The sequence below is a fragment of the Scyliorhinus torazame genome, chromosome 4, assembly GCF_047496885.1.
Source record: "Scyliorhinus torazame isolate Kashiwa2021f chromosome 4, sScyTor2.1, whole genome shotgun sequence".
Classification (NCBI taxonomy): domain Eukaryota; kingdom Metazoa; phylum Chordata; class Chondrichthyes; order Carcharhiniformes; family Scyliorhinidae; genus Scyliorhinus; species Scyliorhinus torazame.
In genome coordinates, this window is record NC_092710.1 from 88,721,476 (window position 1) to 88,738,984 (window position 17,509).

Genomic DNA, 17,509 nt, shown 5'->3' on the forward strand with positions numbered 1-17,509 from the left:
TCTAAGCCCCTGGCACTAAGTGAGTCCCAGCCAATATTGGGGAAGTTGAAGTCTCCCATCACAACAACCCTGTTATTTATACTCTTTTCCAAAATCTGTCTACCTATCTGCTCCTCTATCTCCCGCTGGCTGTTGGGAGGCCTGTAGTAAACCCCCAACATTGTGACTGCACCCTTCTTATTCCTGATCTCTACCCATATAGCCTCACTGCCCTCTGAGGTGTCCTCCCGTAGTACAGCTGTGATATTCTCTCTAACCAGTAGCGCAACTCCGCCACCCCTTTTACATCCCCCTCTATCCCGCCTGAAACATCTAAATCCTGGAACGTTTAGCTGCCAATACTGCCCTTCCCTCAACCAGGTCTCTGTAATGGCAACAACATCATAGTTCCAAGTACTAATCCAAGCTCTAAGTTCATCTGCCTTACCCGTTATACTTCTTGCATTAAAACATATGCACTTCAGGCCACCAGACCCGGTGTGTTCAGCAACATCTCCCTGTCTGCTCTTCCTCAGAGCCCCACTGTCCCTATTCCCTAGTTCTCCCTCAATGCTCTCACCTTCTGACCTATTGCTCCGGTGCCCACCCCCCTGCCATACTAGTTTAAACCTATATGGATCCTATATGTTTCAGTGGGATCACCACTCATTCTTTTAAATTCCAATGGTCATGGGCCCAACCTGTTCGATCTTTCCTCATGGATAATCCCCTCATCCTTTGGAATCAGTCAAATTTATCTTCTCTAAACTGCTTCTAGTGAAATTATATCCTTTAAGTAACGAGACCAAAACTGTACACGGTGCTCCAGAAATGGGTGTGATTCTCCCATTGGGCAGCTCAGTGCCAACGCCGGCATAAAAACAGGAGTGTTTTACTCCGGCATCGGCGGCCGTTCCGAGACCCGATTCTCCGGGCCACAGTGGAGTAGCTCAGCACTGGAGCAGACTGGGCCTCTCCAGCTGCCGATCCTAGCCTGGACCCGGCGCCGCGGGGACCACGCATGCGCAGTTGGGCCGGCGCCAACTAGCGCATGCGCAGTGGCCTTCTTCCCCGTGCCGGCTCCTGTAGCCCTGCACCATTTGGCCCCCCACCCCCCACAGGCCGCCCCCGAACCCTTCAACGGCGAGGTTCCGCCGGCTCAGAGGATGTTAGAACGGCGCCGGCAGGACTTGGCTTTTTGTTGACGGCCGCTCAGCCCATCCGGGCCGGAGAATCGGCGCGCCGGCCGGCCTGGAGTGTCCGCGCATACCCCAACCGGCGCCGCACCGACCACGCCGGCGCCGATGGCACCTGTCCCGGCGGCGTGGCATGATTCGCGCGGCACTGCGCCGATTCTCCGAGCCGGCGGGGGGGGGGGGGGGGGGGGGGGGGCGAAAATTCCGCCCACGGTCATACTGAGGCCCTGTCCAATTGCAGCAACACTTTCCTACTTTTAGACTTTATTTCCCTTGCAATAAATGCTGCTTTCTATCTGCCTTCTAATCACCTGGTACCAGCATCTCAGCCTTTTGTGAGTCATGGACCAGAACACCCAGATCCCTCGTCCCATAGATTTTTGCCATCTCTCCCCATTCAAATAATATGCTGCTTTTCTCTTCTTCCTGTCAATGTGGGCAAGTTCACATTATACTTCACATCCCTCTATAGATCTCCTTAACAACTGTCTGTCCCCTTAACAACTTACTTTTCTACCTATCTTTGTGTCATCAGCAAATTTAGTGACCATATATTTGGTCCTTTCATTGTCATTGATTTGAATTGTAAATAGTTGAGGCCCAGCTCTGATCCCGGCGGCACTCCACTAGCGATAGTTTACCAACCTGAAAATTATCCATCCGTGCTTATGTGTTACTGCCTGCACCATGAGCTCATATTTTGTGTAGTAACCTTTGACGTAGCACCTTGTCAAATAGCTTTTGGTAATCCAAATATCCCATGGGCGGGATTCTCCAGTCGCCGCCGCTGAAATCACGTTCGGTGGTTGGCCGGAGAATCACCGTTTGCACTGAAATCGGGGGCGGCGCCGCTTTTACAATGCTCCGCCCCCTCGAGTATGATGCACGCCATTAGAACAGCCTCAGGGTGTCACCTGAGCCCCTCCTCCGGTGCTCCGCCCCCAATGGGCTGAGTTCCCAATAGCGTGGAACACTTGTCCTTTTTATTTTCGTGAACCCGGCATGGCGGCTGCGGACTGAGTCCAGCACCGCCACAGTCGGGGAGGGGGGGGGGTAGCCATCCCAGGGGCAGGGGGGGTTTGGCGGGGGCTGGGGCTCTGGTGGTGGGTGTTCCAGGGGTGGTGAGCCTGGTTACAGGGGGGCAGTTATTGTCAGGCCGGGTCAGAGCGCGGCCGGCTCCATGTTGCACGGCGCGGCCTCTGCTGGCCGCCGTGTGCATGTGCGCCCACGGTCCCGGCAATACTCTATCCATAGGTAAAGCCGGGGGCTTTACGCTGCTAGCCCCCACCAGATGGAGGATCGGTGCAGCTTTTGTGCCGTTTTTCCAGGCGTAAAACGTTCTCATGCTGGCGTCAGCACAGTCTTCAAATCGAAGAATCCAGCCCCACAACTCCAGGTTTCCCTTTACCCACCCTGCTTGTTACTTCTTTAAAGAACTCTAATAAATTAGTCAAACATGATTTTCCTTGTTGATTCTGCCTGATTGTATTGTGATTTTCCAAATGACTTGCTATTAACTCCTCATTAATCGATTCCAGCATTTTCCCAAGACATGCTTGGACTAACTTGTCTAGAGTTTCCTGCTTTCTGTCTCCCTCTTTTCTTGAATAGAGATGTTACATTTATGAGTTTGCAATCTGTTTGGACCTTCTAGCCATCAAGCAACTAATCCTATTTCCAGCACTTGGTCCATAGCCTTGAATGCGATGGCATTTCAGGTGCTCGTCTTAATGCTTCTTAAATGTTGTGAGGCTTTCCCCACCTACCACACTTTCAGGCAGTGAGCTCCAGATTACCTTCACCCTCTGAGTGAAAAGAATTTTTCCTCAACCCCCTCAAAATTGACTGGAAAAGATATAGTTCGAGTACAATAGATGGGTCATTTTTTGTACAGTGTGTGCAGGAGGGTTTCCTGAAACAATATGTTGACAGGCCAACAAGAGGCGAGGCCACGTTGGATTTGGTTTTGGGTAATGAACCAGGCCAGGTGTTGGATTTGGAGGTAGGAGAGCACTTTGGGGACAGTGACCACAATTCGGTGACGTTTACGTTAATGATGGAAAGGGATAAGTATACACCGCAGGGCAAGAGTTATAGCTGGGGGAAGGGCAATTATGATGCCATTAGACGTGACTTGGGGGGGATAAGGTGGCGAGGTAGGCTGCAAGTGTTGGGCACACTGGATAAGTGGGGCTTGTTCAAGGATCAGCTACTGCGTGTTCTTGATAAGTATGTACCGGTCAGACAGGGAGGAAGGCGTCGAGCGAGGGAACCGTGGTTTACCAAGGAAGTGGAATCTCTTGTTAAGAGGAAGAAGGAGGCCTATGTGAAGATGAAGTGTGAAGTTTCGGTTGGGGCGATGGATAGTTACAAGGTAGCGAGGAAGGATCTAAAGAGAGAGCTAAGACGAGCAAGGAGGGGACATGAGAAGTATTTGGCAGGAAGGATCAAGGAAAACCCAAAAGCTTTCTATAGGTATGTCAGGAATAAGCGAATGACTAGGGAAAGAGTAGGACCAGTCAAGGACAGGGATGGGAAATTGTGTGTGGAGTCTGAAGAGATAGGCGAGATACTAAATGAATATTTTTCGTCAGTATTCACTCAGGAAAAAGATAATGTTGTGGAGGAGAATGCTGAGCCCCAGGCTAATAGAATAGATGGCATTGAGGTACGTAGGGAAGAGGTGTTGGCAATTCTGGACAGGCTGAAAATAGATAAGTCCCCGGGACCTGATGGGATTTATCCTAGGATTCTCTGGGAGGCCAGGGAAGAGATTGCTGGACCTGTGGCTTTGATTTTTATGTCATCATTGGCTACAGGAATAGTGCCAGAGGACTGGAGGACAGCAAATGTGGTCCCTTTGTTCAAAAAGGGGAGCAGAGACAACCCCGGCAACTATAGACCGGTGAGCCTCACGTCTGTAGTATAAGAGACAAGATTTATAATCATCTAGATAGGAATAATATGATCAGGGATAGTCAGCATGGCTTTGTGAATGGTAGGTCATGCCTCACAAACCTTATTGAGTTCTTTGAGAAGGTGACTGAACAGGTAGACGAGGGTAGAGCAGTTGATGTGGTGTATATGGATTTCAGCAAAGCGCTTGATAAGGTTCCCCACGGTAGGCTATTGCAAAAAATACGGAGGCTGGGGATTGAGGGTGGTTTAGGGATGTGGATCAGAAATTGGCTAGCTGAAAGAAGACAGAGGGTGGTGGTTGATGGGAAATGTTCAGAATGGAGTACAGTCACAAGTGGAGTACCACAAGGATCTGTTCTGGGGCCATTGCTGTTTGTCATTTTTATCAATGACCTAGAGGAAGGCGCAGAAGGGTGGGTGAGTAAATTTGCAGACGATACTAAAGTCGGTGGTGTTGTCGATAGTGTGGAAGGATGTAGCAGGTTACAGAGGGACATAGATAAGCTGCAGAGCTGGGCTGAGAGGTGGCAAATGGAGTTTAATGTAGAGAAGTGTGAGGTGATTCACTTTGGAAGGAATAACAGGAATGCGGAATATTTGGCTAATGGTAAAGTTCTTGAAAGTATGGATGAGCAGAGGGATCTAGGTGTCCATGTACATAGATCCCTGAAAGTTGCCACCCAGGTTGATAGGGTTGTGAAGAAGGCCTATGGAGTGTTGGCCTTTATTGGTAGAGGGATTGAGTTCCGGAGTCGGGAGGTCATGTTGCAGCTGTACAGAACTCTGGTCCGGCCGCATTTGGAGTATTGCGTACAGTTCTGGTCACCGCATTATAGGAAGGATGTGGCGGCTTTGGAGCGGGTGCAGAGGAGATTTACCAGGATGTTGCCTGGTATGGAGGGAAAATCTTATGAGGAAAGGCTGATGGACTTGAGGTTGTTTTCGTTGGAGAGAAGAAGGTTAAGAGGAGACTTAATAGAGGCATACAAAATGATCAGGGGGTTGGATAGAGTGGACAGTGAGAGCCTTCTCCCGCGGATGGATATGGCTGGCACGAGGGGACATAACTTTAAACTGAGGGGTAATAGATATAGGACAGAGGTCAGAGGTAGGTTCTTTACGCAAAGAGTAGTGAGGCCGTGGAATGCCCTACCTGCTACAGTAGTGAACTCGCCAACATTGAGGGCATTTAAAAGTTTATTGGATAAACATATGGATGATAATGGCATAGTGTAGGTTAGATGGCTTTTGTTTCGGTGCAACATCGTGGGCTGAAGGGCCTGTACTGCGCTGTATTGTTCTATGTTCTATGTTCTATAAAATCTCTTGCCCCTTATCTTAAATCTATGCACCAGTGATTGACCCTTCTCCTAAGGGGAAAAGTTCCTTCTCGTCTCCCTATGTCCCTCATAATTCTGCATACCTCACACAGGCCTCCCCTTAGCCTTCTCTGCTCTAAGGAAAACAACCCCAGCTTAAGCAGGCTCTCTTGATAGCTGAAACTCCCCAGCTCAGGCAACATCCTGGTGAGTCCCCTCTGCACCTTCTCTATTGCAATCACATCCTTCCCATAGTGTGGCGACCAGAACTGCACACAGTAATCTAGCTGAGGCCTAACTGGTATTTTATGCAGCTCCATCATAACCACCCTGCTCTTTTATTCTATGCCTCGGTTAATAAAGGCAAGCATTCCACATGCCCCTTCTTCATGACCTGTTCTGCTGCCTTCTGGAACCAATGGGCACACCGCCCAAGGTCCCTCTGGTCCTCTGTACTTCCAGCATCCTATTGTCATTGTGTATTCCCTTGCCTTGTTAGTTTTCCCAAAGTGCATCACCTCACACTTTTCAAGGTTAAATTCCATTCATTACCCATCTGGCCAACCGTCTATACTGTCCTTAGGACTATAGCACTTTGGGAAAAGGGAATCGAAGGATATGTGGGAAAAGTGTGATTAGGCTATTAAGTTGGATGATCAGCCATGATCACAATGAATGGCCTCCTCCTGCTCCTGTTTCCTATGTTTCTATGTCCTCTAACCTAAGAGCTTCCTCCTTGCTATACCGCCAATTGTAATAATAATCTTTATTATTGTCACAAGTAGGCTTACATTAACACTGCAATGAGGTTACTATGAAAAGCACCTAGTTGCCAATCTCCTGTGCATGTTCGGGTCACAGAGGGAGAATTCAGAATGTCCAATTCACCAGCAAGTACGTCTTTCGGGACATGTGGGAGGAAACTGGAGCACCCGGAGGAAACCAACGCAGATATGGGGAGGATGTGCAGACTTCGCACAGACAGTGGCCCAAGACGGGAATCGAACCTGGATCCTTGGCGCTGTGAACCAACACTGCTAACCACTGTGCTACCATTCCGCCCATTACTAGAATGTTTCTTGTATCCTCTATATTGAAGAGGGAAGCAAAACATTTGTTAATTTATTCATCATTTCCTTATTATCTACTATTAACTCCCCATTGTCACTCTCGGGAGAACCAACATTCAAATTAATCTTTTCATTTTTAAATACCCATAGAAACTCTTGCCATCTGTTTTTAAATTTATAGCTAGCTTTCGCTTGTACTCTGTGCGTGATCTACCGGCTTTGATGCGCGATGAGAGTATTAGATCGCGTGAGAGCCCAAAATCGGGAACCGTGCGGGGTGGCGAATGGTTTGCGATCAAACTGGCTCGCTCCCGTTGGCGAAATCAGGATCCCACATGGCAAGAAACCAATAACCACCAATTAAAGCAAATCTCCATCCCACTAACGGAAACGACCCCTATCTAACTCATTTTAAAAATGCGATGCTGGTGGAGTAGCTGCTGTGGGGATCCGAGGAGATGAGTAGCCATCTTCGAAGTTGTGCAATCATCCCGGAGGCACTGGAGTTGCTCACGCAAAGCTCTGGAGAGGAGAGGGGGTATGGCCTTGGTCAGAACCATAGGGCCCCGGGGGGAGGGAGGCAGTGCTCGGGACAGAGGGGCAGCTGACTGAGCTCTTTGCCATCTGGCTCTGCCAGCCCTGGCGGCTTCCCAATGCCTGCACCATGGTGTCGACGGCCTCAGTGATGTCCCTCTGTGACCGGGCCACACTCTGCAGCACTTCGCCAATGTCCACTTGCATCTGGGACATGATCCTCAGTGACTGGGACATGCTCTGGAGCGCCTCAGCAATGCCCACTTGCATCTGGGATATGGTTCTTAGTGACTTAGACATGCTCCTGAGTGCCTCAGCGATGCCCACCTGAGACTAGGGCATGCTTCACCGTGTCCCAGCCAAGTCGACCTGAAACTGGGACACATCCCCCAGTGATTGGTACATGCTCTGCAGCGCCATGGCAATGCCCACCTCTGACTGGTGCATGCTCTGCAGTGCCTCGGAAAGGTCCACCTATGTCAGGGACACTCCTGCGACTGGGGGCATGCTGCCGAGACTCTCAGTCTTGGCCATCACTGACTGGGCAATGCATTGGACACCACCACTCGTGGTGCTGACATCGTGCCCCAGGCTCGTGCACTGCAGTCTCCCCCCTCGCAGGGTTGACCTTGGTGCCACGCAATTGCCGGCGCTATCTCCAAAGCAGCCTTTGGGACCTGCTGGAGTGTCGCTGACAATCCCCCTCTAAATACCATGGCCCCACCCCATTAGCTCTGGAATAGCCTGGTCCAGAGGCACAGCATCTGACTGGGACCCAGCTGTGTTCTGGGACCCAGCAGAACTCGGACTGCTGTCGCCCCTTGGCGTTCCACCTCCACCTGATATGCATCAGCAACAGTGTGATGCTGACCAGAAAGTGCCCCAGAAGCCTGACCATACTGTCGCCCAACAAGTGTGTCTCTGCGCTTGTGGAGGTGGAGTTGATAGTTTTGCTGTGACTATTATGGTGGCATACTCGGAGCTCTCCTCCATGGTGTTCTCTTGGGAGGCATGGGTGGGAGGGGAGGGATTCACCGCAAATGGGCCGGTTCCATCGGATGGATATTGTGTGGGAGAATAAATATGTGAGAAGTGGGGGGGCATGATCAACATGCTGGCATTTACAATGTTAAGTAATGGGTTAAGAGGCATTTTTTTTAGTTGTCTCATTTATGTTAAAACTGGAGGCTGGCCTAAAAAGGGTGATGGCTAGTCGGCAGGGGGGGTGGGTAGCCCCCCCGACCAGGCTGATTACATGGAATGTGAGAGGGTTGAATGGGCCGGTCAAGAGTGCTCGCATGTTTGCGCATTTGAGGGGGCTGAAGGCGGACGTGGCAATGTTACAAGAGACACACCTAAAGGTTACAGACCAGACGAGATTGAGGATGGGGTGGGTTGGCCAAGTATTCCACTCAGGGCTGGACTCAAAGACCAGCGGGGTAGCGATATTAATCAACAAACGAGTGGCATTCGAGGCAGGAAGAACCATGTCAGACAAGGGGGGTAGGTACATAATGGTGAGTGGGAAGCTGGAGTGGGTGCGGATGGTACCCGTGAACATATATGCTCCGAATTGGGACAATGTGGAATTTATGAGGCGGGTGTTAGGTAAGATCCCAGATTTTGAGTCACATAACTTGATCATGGGGGGAAATTTTAATACAGTCATTGTTCCGGAATTGGACCGGTCAAAATCCAGGACAGGGAGGATGCCAGCCGCGGCAAAGGATTTGAAGGCGTTTATAGAACAGATGGGGGAGTAGACCCATGGAGGTTTGCACGGCCAAGGGCGAAGGAGTTTTCTTTCTTCTCCCATGTCCACCAGGTATACTCTTGCATTGACTTTTTTGTTCTGAGCAGGGCGCTAATACCGGGGGTGGTGGATACTGAGTACTCGACAATCGCAGTGTCGGATCATGCCCCACATTGGGTGGATCTACGGGTTAGTTTGGAGAGAGGACAATGCCCGCTATGGAGGGTGGATGTGGGGTTGTTAGCGGATGAAACAATCTGTGGGCGGATGAACAAGTCCGAAACAAATGATACGGGGAGGTCTCTGCAGCAACGGTTTGGGAAGCTTTTAAGGCAGTGGTCAGAGGGGAATTAATCTTGATACGGGCCCATAGAGAAAAGGCGGAACGGGCTGAGAGGGACAGGTTAGTTGAGGAGTGTGGTGAACCACTATGTTATATTGTACATACTGTTCTTACTTATTTTACTTACTGTTCTTACTGTTTGTTACATGTCTGGGTTTGTCCCTGCTGGCTCCGCCCCTCCGGCTCAAGTATAAAGCTAACCTCCAGCCCTGCCCTCATTCTGGGACCGGCTGCCAGTAGGTATCTTTTAGCTGATTAAAGCCACAGTTTACTCTTCCGACTCTCATCTGTCGTCATTGATGGTACATCAAGGAGATATTCCAGGTGGACAGGAGATACTCGGAGGCCCCGGTCGCGGGGCTACTGAGGGAGTGGCGGAGGTTGCAGGCGGAGTTTGGGCTGTTAACTACAGGGAAAGCGGTGGAACAGCTGAGGAAGGCAAGGGGGGTGATTTCTGAGTATATGGGAAAAGGCTATGAATGTTAGCGCACCAGCTCAGAAAAAGGGAGGCGGCCAGGGAGATAAGGAGAGTAAAGAGTAGAGGTGGGAATACGGTCCTGGACCCAGTGGGGGTGAATGAGGTGTTTAAGGACTTTTACAGCAAATTATATGTGTCGGAACCCCTGGCTGGGGTGGAGGGGATTGTGGTAAACCACTGTTGCACCTCTATTAGGTAATGGTAGGACCTGTACTACAGGTACGTTGGTAATGCCTGCCTGCTGGATCCGCCCAGTAGGCGAAGTATAAAAATGTGTGTCCTTCATGCTGCAGCCATTTCGCCAGCTGCTACGGGAGGCCACACATCCTAGAGCAATAAAGCCTCAGTTGTACCCAACTCAAATCTTTGTCCAATTGATCGTGCATGACTTTATTGCTCTAAGATTTTCAAAAGATGGACCTCCGTATCAAACCGGATTGCCTGCCGCTGGATCCGCATTCAAGCGACGCCAAAAAGGACTTTCAGGGTTAATACCTCCTCATCATGTGCCAGGCTTAGCCTGATACAATTCAAGGTAGTGCACCGGGCACACATGACGGTGGCCCGGATGAGCAAGTTTTTCGGGGGTGAGGATAGGTGTACGAGGTGCGCGGGAAGCCCACCAAATCATGTCCACATGTTTTGGGCATGCCTGAAGCTCAGAGGGTTTTGGCAGGGTTCGCTCAGGCAATATCCACGATACTCAAAACACGGGTGGTGCCGGGTCCGGAGGTAACGATCTTTGGAATGTTGGAAGAGCCGGGAGTGCAGAGGGTGAAAGAGGCCGACGTCTTGGCCTTTGCCTCCCTGGTAGCCCAGAGACGGATCTTGTTAATGTGGAGGGACTCGAAGCTCCCGAGTGTAGAGACCTGGGTTAGTGACATGGCTGGGATTCTCAGTCTCGAGAAAATAAAGTTCGCCTTAAGAGGGTCAATGTCAGGGTTCACCCGGAGGTGGCAGCCGTTCATTGACTTTCTCAGGGAAAATTAAAATGTCAGCAGAAGCAGAATTCCAAAAGGGGGAGGGGGGGGGGGGCGGACTGTTGTTTTCTGGTTGGGGTGTGTGAAGATTGTGATGGAGGTGGAAATGCATATTGTACCATGTTTATGTCGCTGTTATTGTTATTATTATAAAAACTTGCAAATACTCCAATAAAATTATTTTAAAAATAAATAAAATCCTTTATCCTTATCCCATACCTTTAGGTCCATAGACACTGGCAAATCTTTTTGTCACAAATGTTATATTGAGATGTAACTTGCTCAGTAAAGGTTTCATATTCCCTATCGACTACTCCAGTGTCCCCTATCACAACTTTTAATTTCTGTGACAAAGGGTGTGTGAATTATCTGTCATTTCCAAATAGTTATTTTCCGGTCAGCTGGAGTTTAATTCCCTGATGCCAACAATTCTGTCTGGACATCTCAACGAGGAACATCCGTTTCCTCAATCGTATGCAGTAAAGCCTTGATCAAGAGAATTGTAAATCCACAGCTGTCCTGTAAATGCTTTGTCGTTTTCCATTATCTAGTTTCATCTGTGCTTTTCATTGAGGGGTATCACACTGAAGACCAGATCAGAGCTAATGAAGAGACTTATTCCACCTATTTTGCACAGGTTGACAATTCTTTTTCAAGACTTTAGTGTATTATCATCCCCAAACCTAATAATATTAACCAGTATATTAATATTAATACATAAGGCCCCGTTCTTTGCAGACAGAAAACCGGTTTCAGCCAAACAAAATAATTGACAGGCACTGATTCATTCGCCAGGGCAATGTCTTGACCAATCAGGGTCAAATGCCCAAAAATGTGCAGATTAGGTGGATTGGCCATGATAAGATTTCCCCTTAGTGTCCAGGGATGTGAATGTTAGGTGGGGTTATGGGACTAGCGTGGGGGAGTGGGCCTAGGTTGGGTGTTCTTTCAGAGGGTTGGTGCAGAGTCGATGGGCTGAACGGTCTCTGTAGGAATTCTATGGAATTCTAAGCTGCCTGGTTTAAATTTTCAAACGATGCTTGGCAGTTATCTGTCAGTCACCATTACCAGGTGCATTCTCCATGGCAACACTTTGAACAATCAGAATCCACTTGCAAACCAATCAGCCTTCTCTTCTCGTACAGTATCAATTGTTGTTTTTCTCCTTATACTGGTTTTCTTGTGAAGTGGCTTGATGAGTGCAAGATGAAAAGCTTCGATGTGTCTCTTTTTTTCAGCAATACTCCAGTTCTGTGTTACCAAATGACAAAAAATACTTTCCCTCTAATGTTAGGTTTTCCACAAAGCCAAAGTCATACCTTGCTCCCTCTTGAATAACGACGTAACTCGAGTCCACATTTCCACCCAATTGTTCCACTGCTCATATGGGCTGGGATTCTCCGAAATCCCGGGCAAATGTTGACGCCAGCGTCAAAATTGGTGCGAGAGACGCTGGCGTCAATAGGCCTCCAGGCCCAGTCATTCTCTCCTTCCTCCGGGACTAACACGGCAGTGGAGTGCTGTGCACTGCTCCGGAACCAAAAGCCACGGCTGGTGTGGGTCCGCGAATGCGCACCACGGCCATCTCCGCACCGGCCCCTGGGCAACGTGGCGGAGCCCTACAGGGGCCCAGAGCGGAGGAACGTAGGCCCCCCCCGGAATGAGCACCCCCGCCGATCAGCTGCCCCCGATCGTGGGCCTGGCCAGTGTGGAGCTCCCCCCCGGAGTTGGCTCCCCCCACCCCCTCCGCCAGGGTGGACCCCACAGCCAGAACGCAAAGGTCCCGCTGGGTGGGACCAGACGCGAACGACGCCGGCGGGACTTGGTGGGCACTTGGCCCATCGAGCGTGGAGAATTGCCGCCGGGGCTGATTTCAACGTCCCCCCACCGGCGCCACGGCGACCACGCCAGCGCGATTGGCGCCGATTCTCCGGTGACCGGAGAATCGACGGCCCGGTGTCAGAGCGGCATGGCGGGATTCGCGCGCTCCCTCCCCAGCGATTCTGCGACCCAACGCGGGCTCTGAGAATCCCGCTCCTGGTTCTTACTCAGAAACAAATGGATAATTAAAGTTTGAGAATTGGCATTGGGCCTCAGGCATTTCACACCAGAGGCTGCTGGGAGCATTAGTTTTGTCAGAAGAGAGAGACAGAAATCCCTTATTCAACTTCAACAGATTGATGTTAATCCTCTGCTAGCATGTTAATTTTTTGACTCTGGATCTGGCAAAGGAAGAATCTGGAGCCAAACTATTTACAACATACTGTTATTCACAAAACCCAGTGTAACATAAGTGCAGACTACTTTCCCCTCCAACACAGTGCCCCGCTCTCCCCAAGTGCCCCTTAACCTTTTACTCAATTAGTATCAGCTGCATTAATTATACCTAGCACGTGCACCCCATTGTCACACCATTCGAGACATAAACAGACTCCCACTTTCCCTGGTACATTGAGTAAATACAGTATCCAGTGCGGTAGTGACCAAGCAAATTAACTGGATTCCCAGCTTCAATCCATGATCTCTGCTGACTGAATAGTGCAAAGAAGGAAATGCAAAGCTGTTGAATGCTGCCAAAAAATGTAAATACAGGATAGGGAAGCCACACAGCCCATCCATCTGATCTTCCCTTTAAACTTACGATTTTCCCTTGTCCTCCTCTAAGTGCTATTGAAAAGAGTTGCTCTTGCTGCTGGTTGTGGACACAAACATGGTTAGCTACTGTGCTCTCTATGGCCATTGGATCCTACATTCAATATTCCAGCACCTTCTTGAAGAACTTGCACTTCAACAAGCTCATATTTGTTGAACCAGTGACCTCACAAATGGAGAGGATTAAACTTGTTTCTCTGCATACTGATACTTGATCTGAATATTTTACTTTTTCATGTATGTTTTAATGAAACTTCTAAAAAGGTTGAGTGCTTAATGAACTGGTTAAGATATCTTTGCAGAGTTTAAACTGACTCTTTGCTTTCTGATGGTCTTTGGTGCCAGCAGTAATGTCAGCAGTAACAGCTGAACACTTCAGCACCTTCCTTATATTTCCCCAATTTCTCCTGCATTTGGGAGCACTCTCCACTTATTCAAAGGTGACCGTAATACAATCATTGTTATTCATAGTTCTGCAAAATAAAAATTGTTGAAGATTGCTCATTTAAGTTATTTAAAAAAAAAGATAATTAGAATTCCGATAAAATTGGATAAAGCTGAAATTATAAATTGGCCGTTTACGATCCTTTTTTTTGTTTGTTTCTTAGAATCATAGAAGTTTACAGCATGGAAACAGGCCCTTCGGCCCAACCAGTCCATGCCGCCCAGTTTTTACCATTAAGCTAGTCCCAGTTGCCCGCACTTGGCCCATAACCCTCTATACCCATCTTACCCATGTAACTATCTAAATGCTTTTTAAAAATAGATGCTTTGTAGAACTGACACTTAATTGTTTGTGTACAGCAGTTCGTAACTGTCTGTGTATCTATTGCTTAGACTTGTGTTGTATCTGTTTGTTTCATGTGCTATTTGAAGTCTGTACGGCACTCATGAGCAAGAAATGAGCGCTTAACCCCAGGATATCCTGATTGAAAATCAGAAACTTCAAAGCTCTTTTATTTTCATGAAGAATCTGAGATCTCGTGCTGCATAATACGAAACCTAAACCCATGTAGTTGTAAATTTCTTGCTACATGCAGTGTGTTCTGTTACATGTAGTATTTTTAAAATTGTTCTTTGTTGCATTTTGGAGTGCATTAGATTAATTTTCTCAAATGAAATTAAGCTATTAGCCTAGAAAGCAATCATGTCCTTTTGTAGCAATATGTGATAAATTGAGCATAAAAACTAAATATTTTAATTAAAACTAGGCAGCACAAGGGGTACTTTTTCTTTAGCCCGATGCAACAAATGCAGTATATCCTGTATCAAGAGATAACCTGGGCAAATATAATAATACAACGTATGACTTTTATAGCTTGCCCCAGTGGAACGAATTGCCAACAAACTCGTCGAAGAGACTCAGCAAGATGTATTCCTCACCAGATCTGGACCAGTATGTTGTGTTTTATCCATTCTTCATTTTACAAACTTATATTCATTGAACTATTGTACAAACAATATATAAGAAACTTAGAAACAAACAACTGAAATGTAATTACTGCTATTGACTGATTAGATTATTTACTTAACTATTTGTTTAACAGTAAGTCTTCAATCGAAGCATTAATTTTGAGCTGTTTAGTTTTGATAAATTATTAGTGTAAATAATTAATATATTGGCATTGAAGTTATTGTTTGGGTGTTGTTAATCTGATAGAAGATCTATTCTATATTTACGGATTGTTCAATCATCCATTCTGTTCCACTTCAGTAGTATGTTGTATATTTTCATGGGTCTTGCGTGATTCTCCATGACCAATTATTGTTGGAGTCTTGCTGTGGATCCATGAATATCCAGGGTCTGAATAAGGCGAAAGCCTTGAAGATTGATTGGAGTCCAATAACCAGGCTTAACAAATGGAAAACAAAATTTGATGAATCCACCTGAGATCTATTGTCAGTGCACCATATTTGTGAAGATGCATGGAGAAATCATGTCAAAATTTAATCAGGTTAGTATAAAGAGAGGTACAGGACAACTGTATTATCTGCCTCATGGGGCTGGATTCTCCATTTATGGGACAAAGCCACCACGCCGGCGTCAAAACTGTGGACTTTCACACCAGAAAAACTGCCGTCAAAGGGCCACATATTTCTAGGGGTTAGCAGGGACCCAGCAGAAATCAAGCAGTTTTTGCTGCAAATACGACCTCCCACACTTCGGGTTGGAGGCTGTGCATGCGCACGGCGGAAGCCTCCAGCAGCCGCGCCATGCGCCACGGTGGATTTGGACCGCGGAGCTGGACACTGTAAATAGACCCTCCAATCAGCCGCGTGCCCTACCCTGACCGACCAGGGCGGCTGCGGGCTGAGTCCACAACCGCCTGCTAGTATCCCAACCGGCAGGACCACATTAAATCACACCGTCGAGACTTGGCCGGTCGGGGGCGGAGAATGGCGGAGCGGGCCTCCAGCAATGGCTCCAGGTAGGTGTTAGGTGGCGCGGCGTACTCTAAGTACGCCACTTTTTGGGGCCCGTAGAATCGGGGAACCGGTCCCGATTCCTGCGGGGAAATGGATTCTCCGCCCCGGCGCCGGCTGCAATTTCGGTGTCGGGGTGCGGAGAATCCAGCCCATGATTAGCTTTGGAATCAAGAACTGAATTTAGGATGTTGTTCCACACCCCTCAATAGTTTAGGCACAGGAGAAAATAATATTTGAAGTTTGTATCTGCAACAAATAATGTAAAGAAAAGTTTAAATGGAGTGGACAAATGGAGAAAGATAAAAGTCAAGCTGAAGAATTAAAGCATCATAAAGCATATGTTTTGTGAATATGATGACATTATTCCAGACACAAATAACTTAACTGGGATTAACTGTTTCAGTGCATATATTAAAATATTTTAAAACAAAGGGTTGGATTTCCCCTTCGGGCAGGGATTGGAAATCAGGCCATTTCCAGCTTTCGCAATCCCACATCCTGAGTGGCACGCACGCACAGTCTTTTCACCGCGCAGAGTTTGGGGCAGGCTGGAGTCAGGGCTGTTGCCTCCTGAGGCAGAGGCAGAAGCCAAGGTGCGCAGATCGAAGGTAGCCAGGTTAGAAGACCCAACTCAGCTCGCTGGGACATTGACCCAGTTCTGTAGATGTTATGTAACCTTGTTCGTTACACCCTAGTTCCCACACCCACCTCACCCCCATGTTTTCTCCATATGGCCCAAGCCATCCATATCCCTAATACCCTTTAACCCTCTCATTCTCCCAATGACAATTCACCCAATGCACCCTCAGCATCACCCCCTCCCATTTCCACTCACCCAATATTGACTGTGCACCAAACTCTTGACCCCAATAATAACATGGGAAATTATTATGTTCATACAACTGTATAAATAAATAAATTGTCTTACAAAAAGCAATTTAAAAAGCCATTATCCTATTAACTGGTTGTAAAACTGTCAAAATAACCAAACTCAACCTTGATGGCTGTTTCAACAATCTCTGCTGCACTGAATCAATTAGTGGCGTTTGAAACACAGTCAGGTATTCATAATGGGATTTTATTGCAGAACTGTACCAACAAAACCTCAAGAGCCAAAAACATTAAAACCTTTGAAGTCAAACTTTAAAGCAATGGAATAGATGTCTAAACTGTGAATCAATGAAAACAATAAGCACTGGTGGCAATTGACACAATCAAACCTGAATATCCCTACCGATCAAAACAGAAGGGCACTTTATACATTGGATACAGTAAGCTAATGTATATTTTCCACTTTCACAATGCTGGTCAATTTAATGACCGCATACCTTTTCAGACAAAGCCCGATTATTAATTGCTGCTTTGAAAACATATTTAACTTATGCAGGATTACATTATGACCTATCAAAGGTTCCTGTCTTGTGATCCCTTATGGTTCATCATGCCTTTGTGCTGGCATGAACTATGTTGCTTTCAGAAGCTGACCTGACTTCATCAAAGTAGTTGGGGATCCTGCAATGCATGTGGCAAGGTTGGAACCACTGCATGCGGGCTTATGAGCCTCCTTACTTCCTGTGATGGGAGTAAGGTAGCGGATGTGGATCAAGTGGGCTGTTTTGTCCTGGATGGCACCGAGCTGTTTGAGTGTTGTCAGAGCTGCACTCATCCAGGCATGCAGAGACTAACATACGTTGAACTGGAGGCAACCACTACTAAAGCAACTGAACTGTTTTAAAGGATTCCCCAATCAAACATAACAATAAATAGTGGGGAGAATAATACAGTGGGGGAGCCCCCTTGTCATATTGAAATGTATCTAAATGGAGTTCCTGCCATTGCCTGGTGAGATGGCGGGAACT

General features: G+C 47.7%; 1 protein-coding gene across 5 annotated transcripts in view; it reads left to right on the forward strand.

The window, feature by feature from the left end:
* The window catches only part of rims1a (regulating synaptic membrane exocytosis 1a), a 1,446,068-nt gene that overhangs the window by 340,937 nt on the left and 1,087,622 nt on the right, over window positions 1–17,509 (forward strand). For all 5 annotated transcript variants that reach the window (XM_072498344.1, XM_072498345.1, XM_072498346.1 and 2 more), the window contains exon 2: window positions 14,542–14,619. In XM_072498344.1, the coding sequence (XP_072354445.1) occupies window positions 14,542–14,619 (78 nt within the window). The remainder of the gene's footprint in view (window positions 1–14,541; window positions 14,620–17,509) is intronic.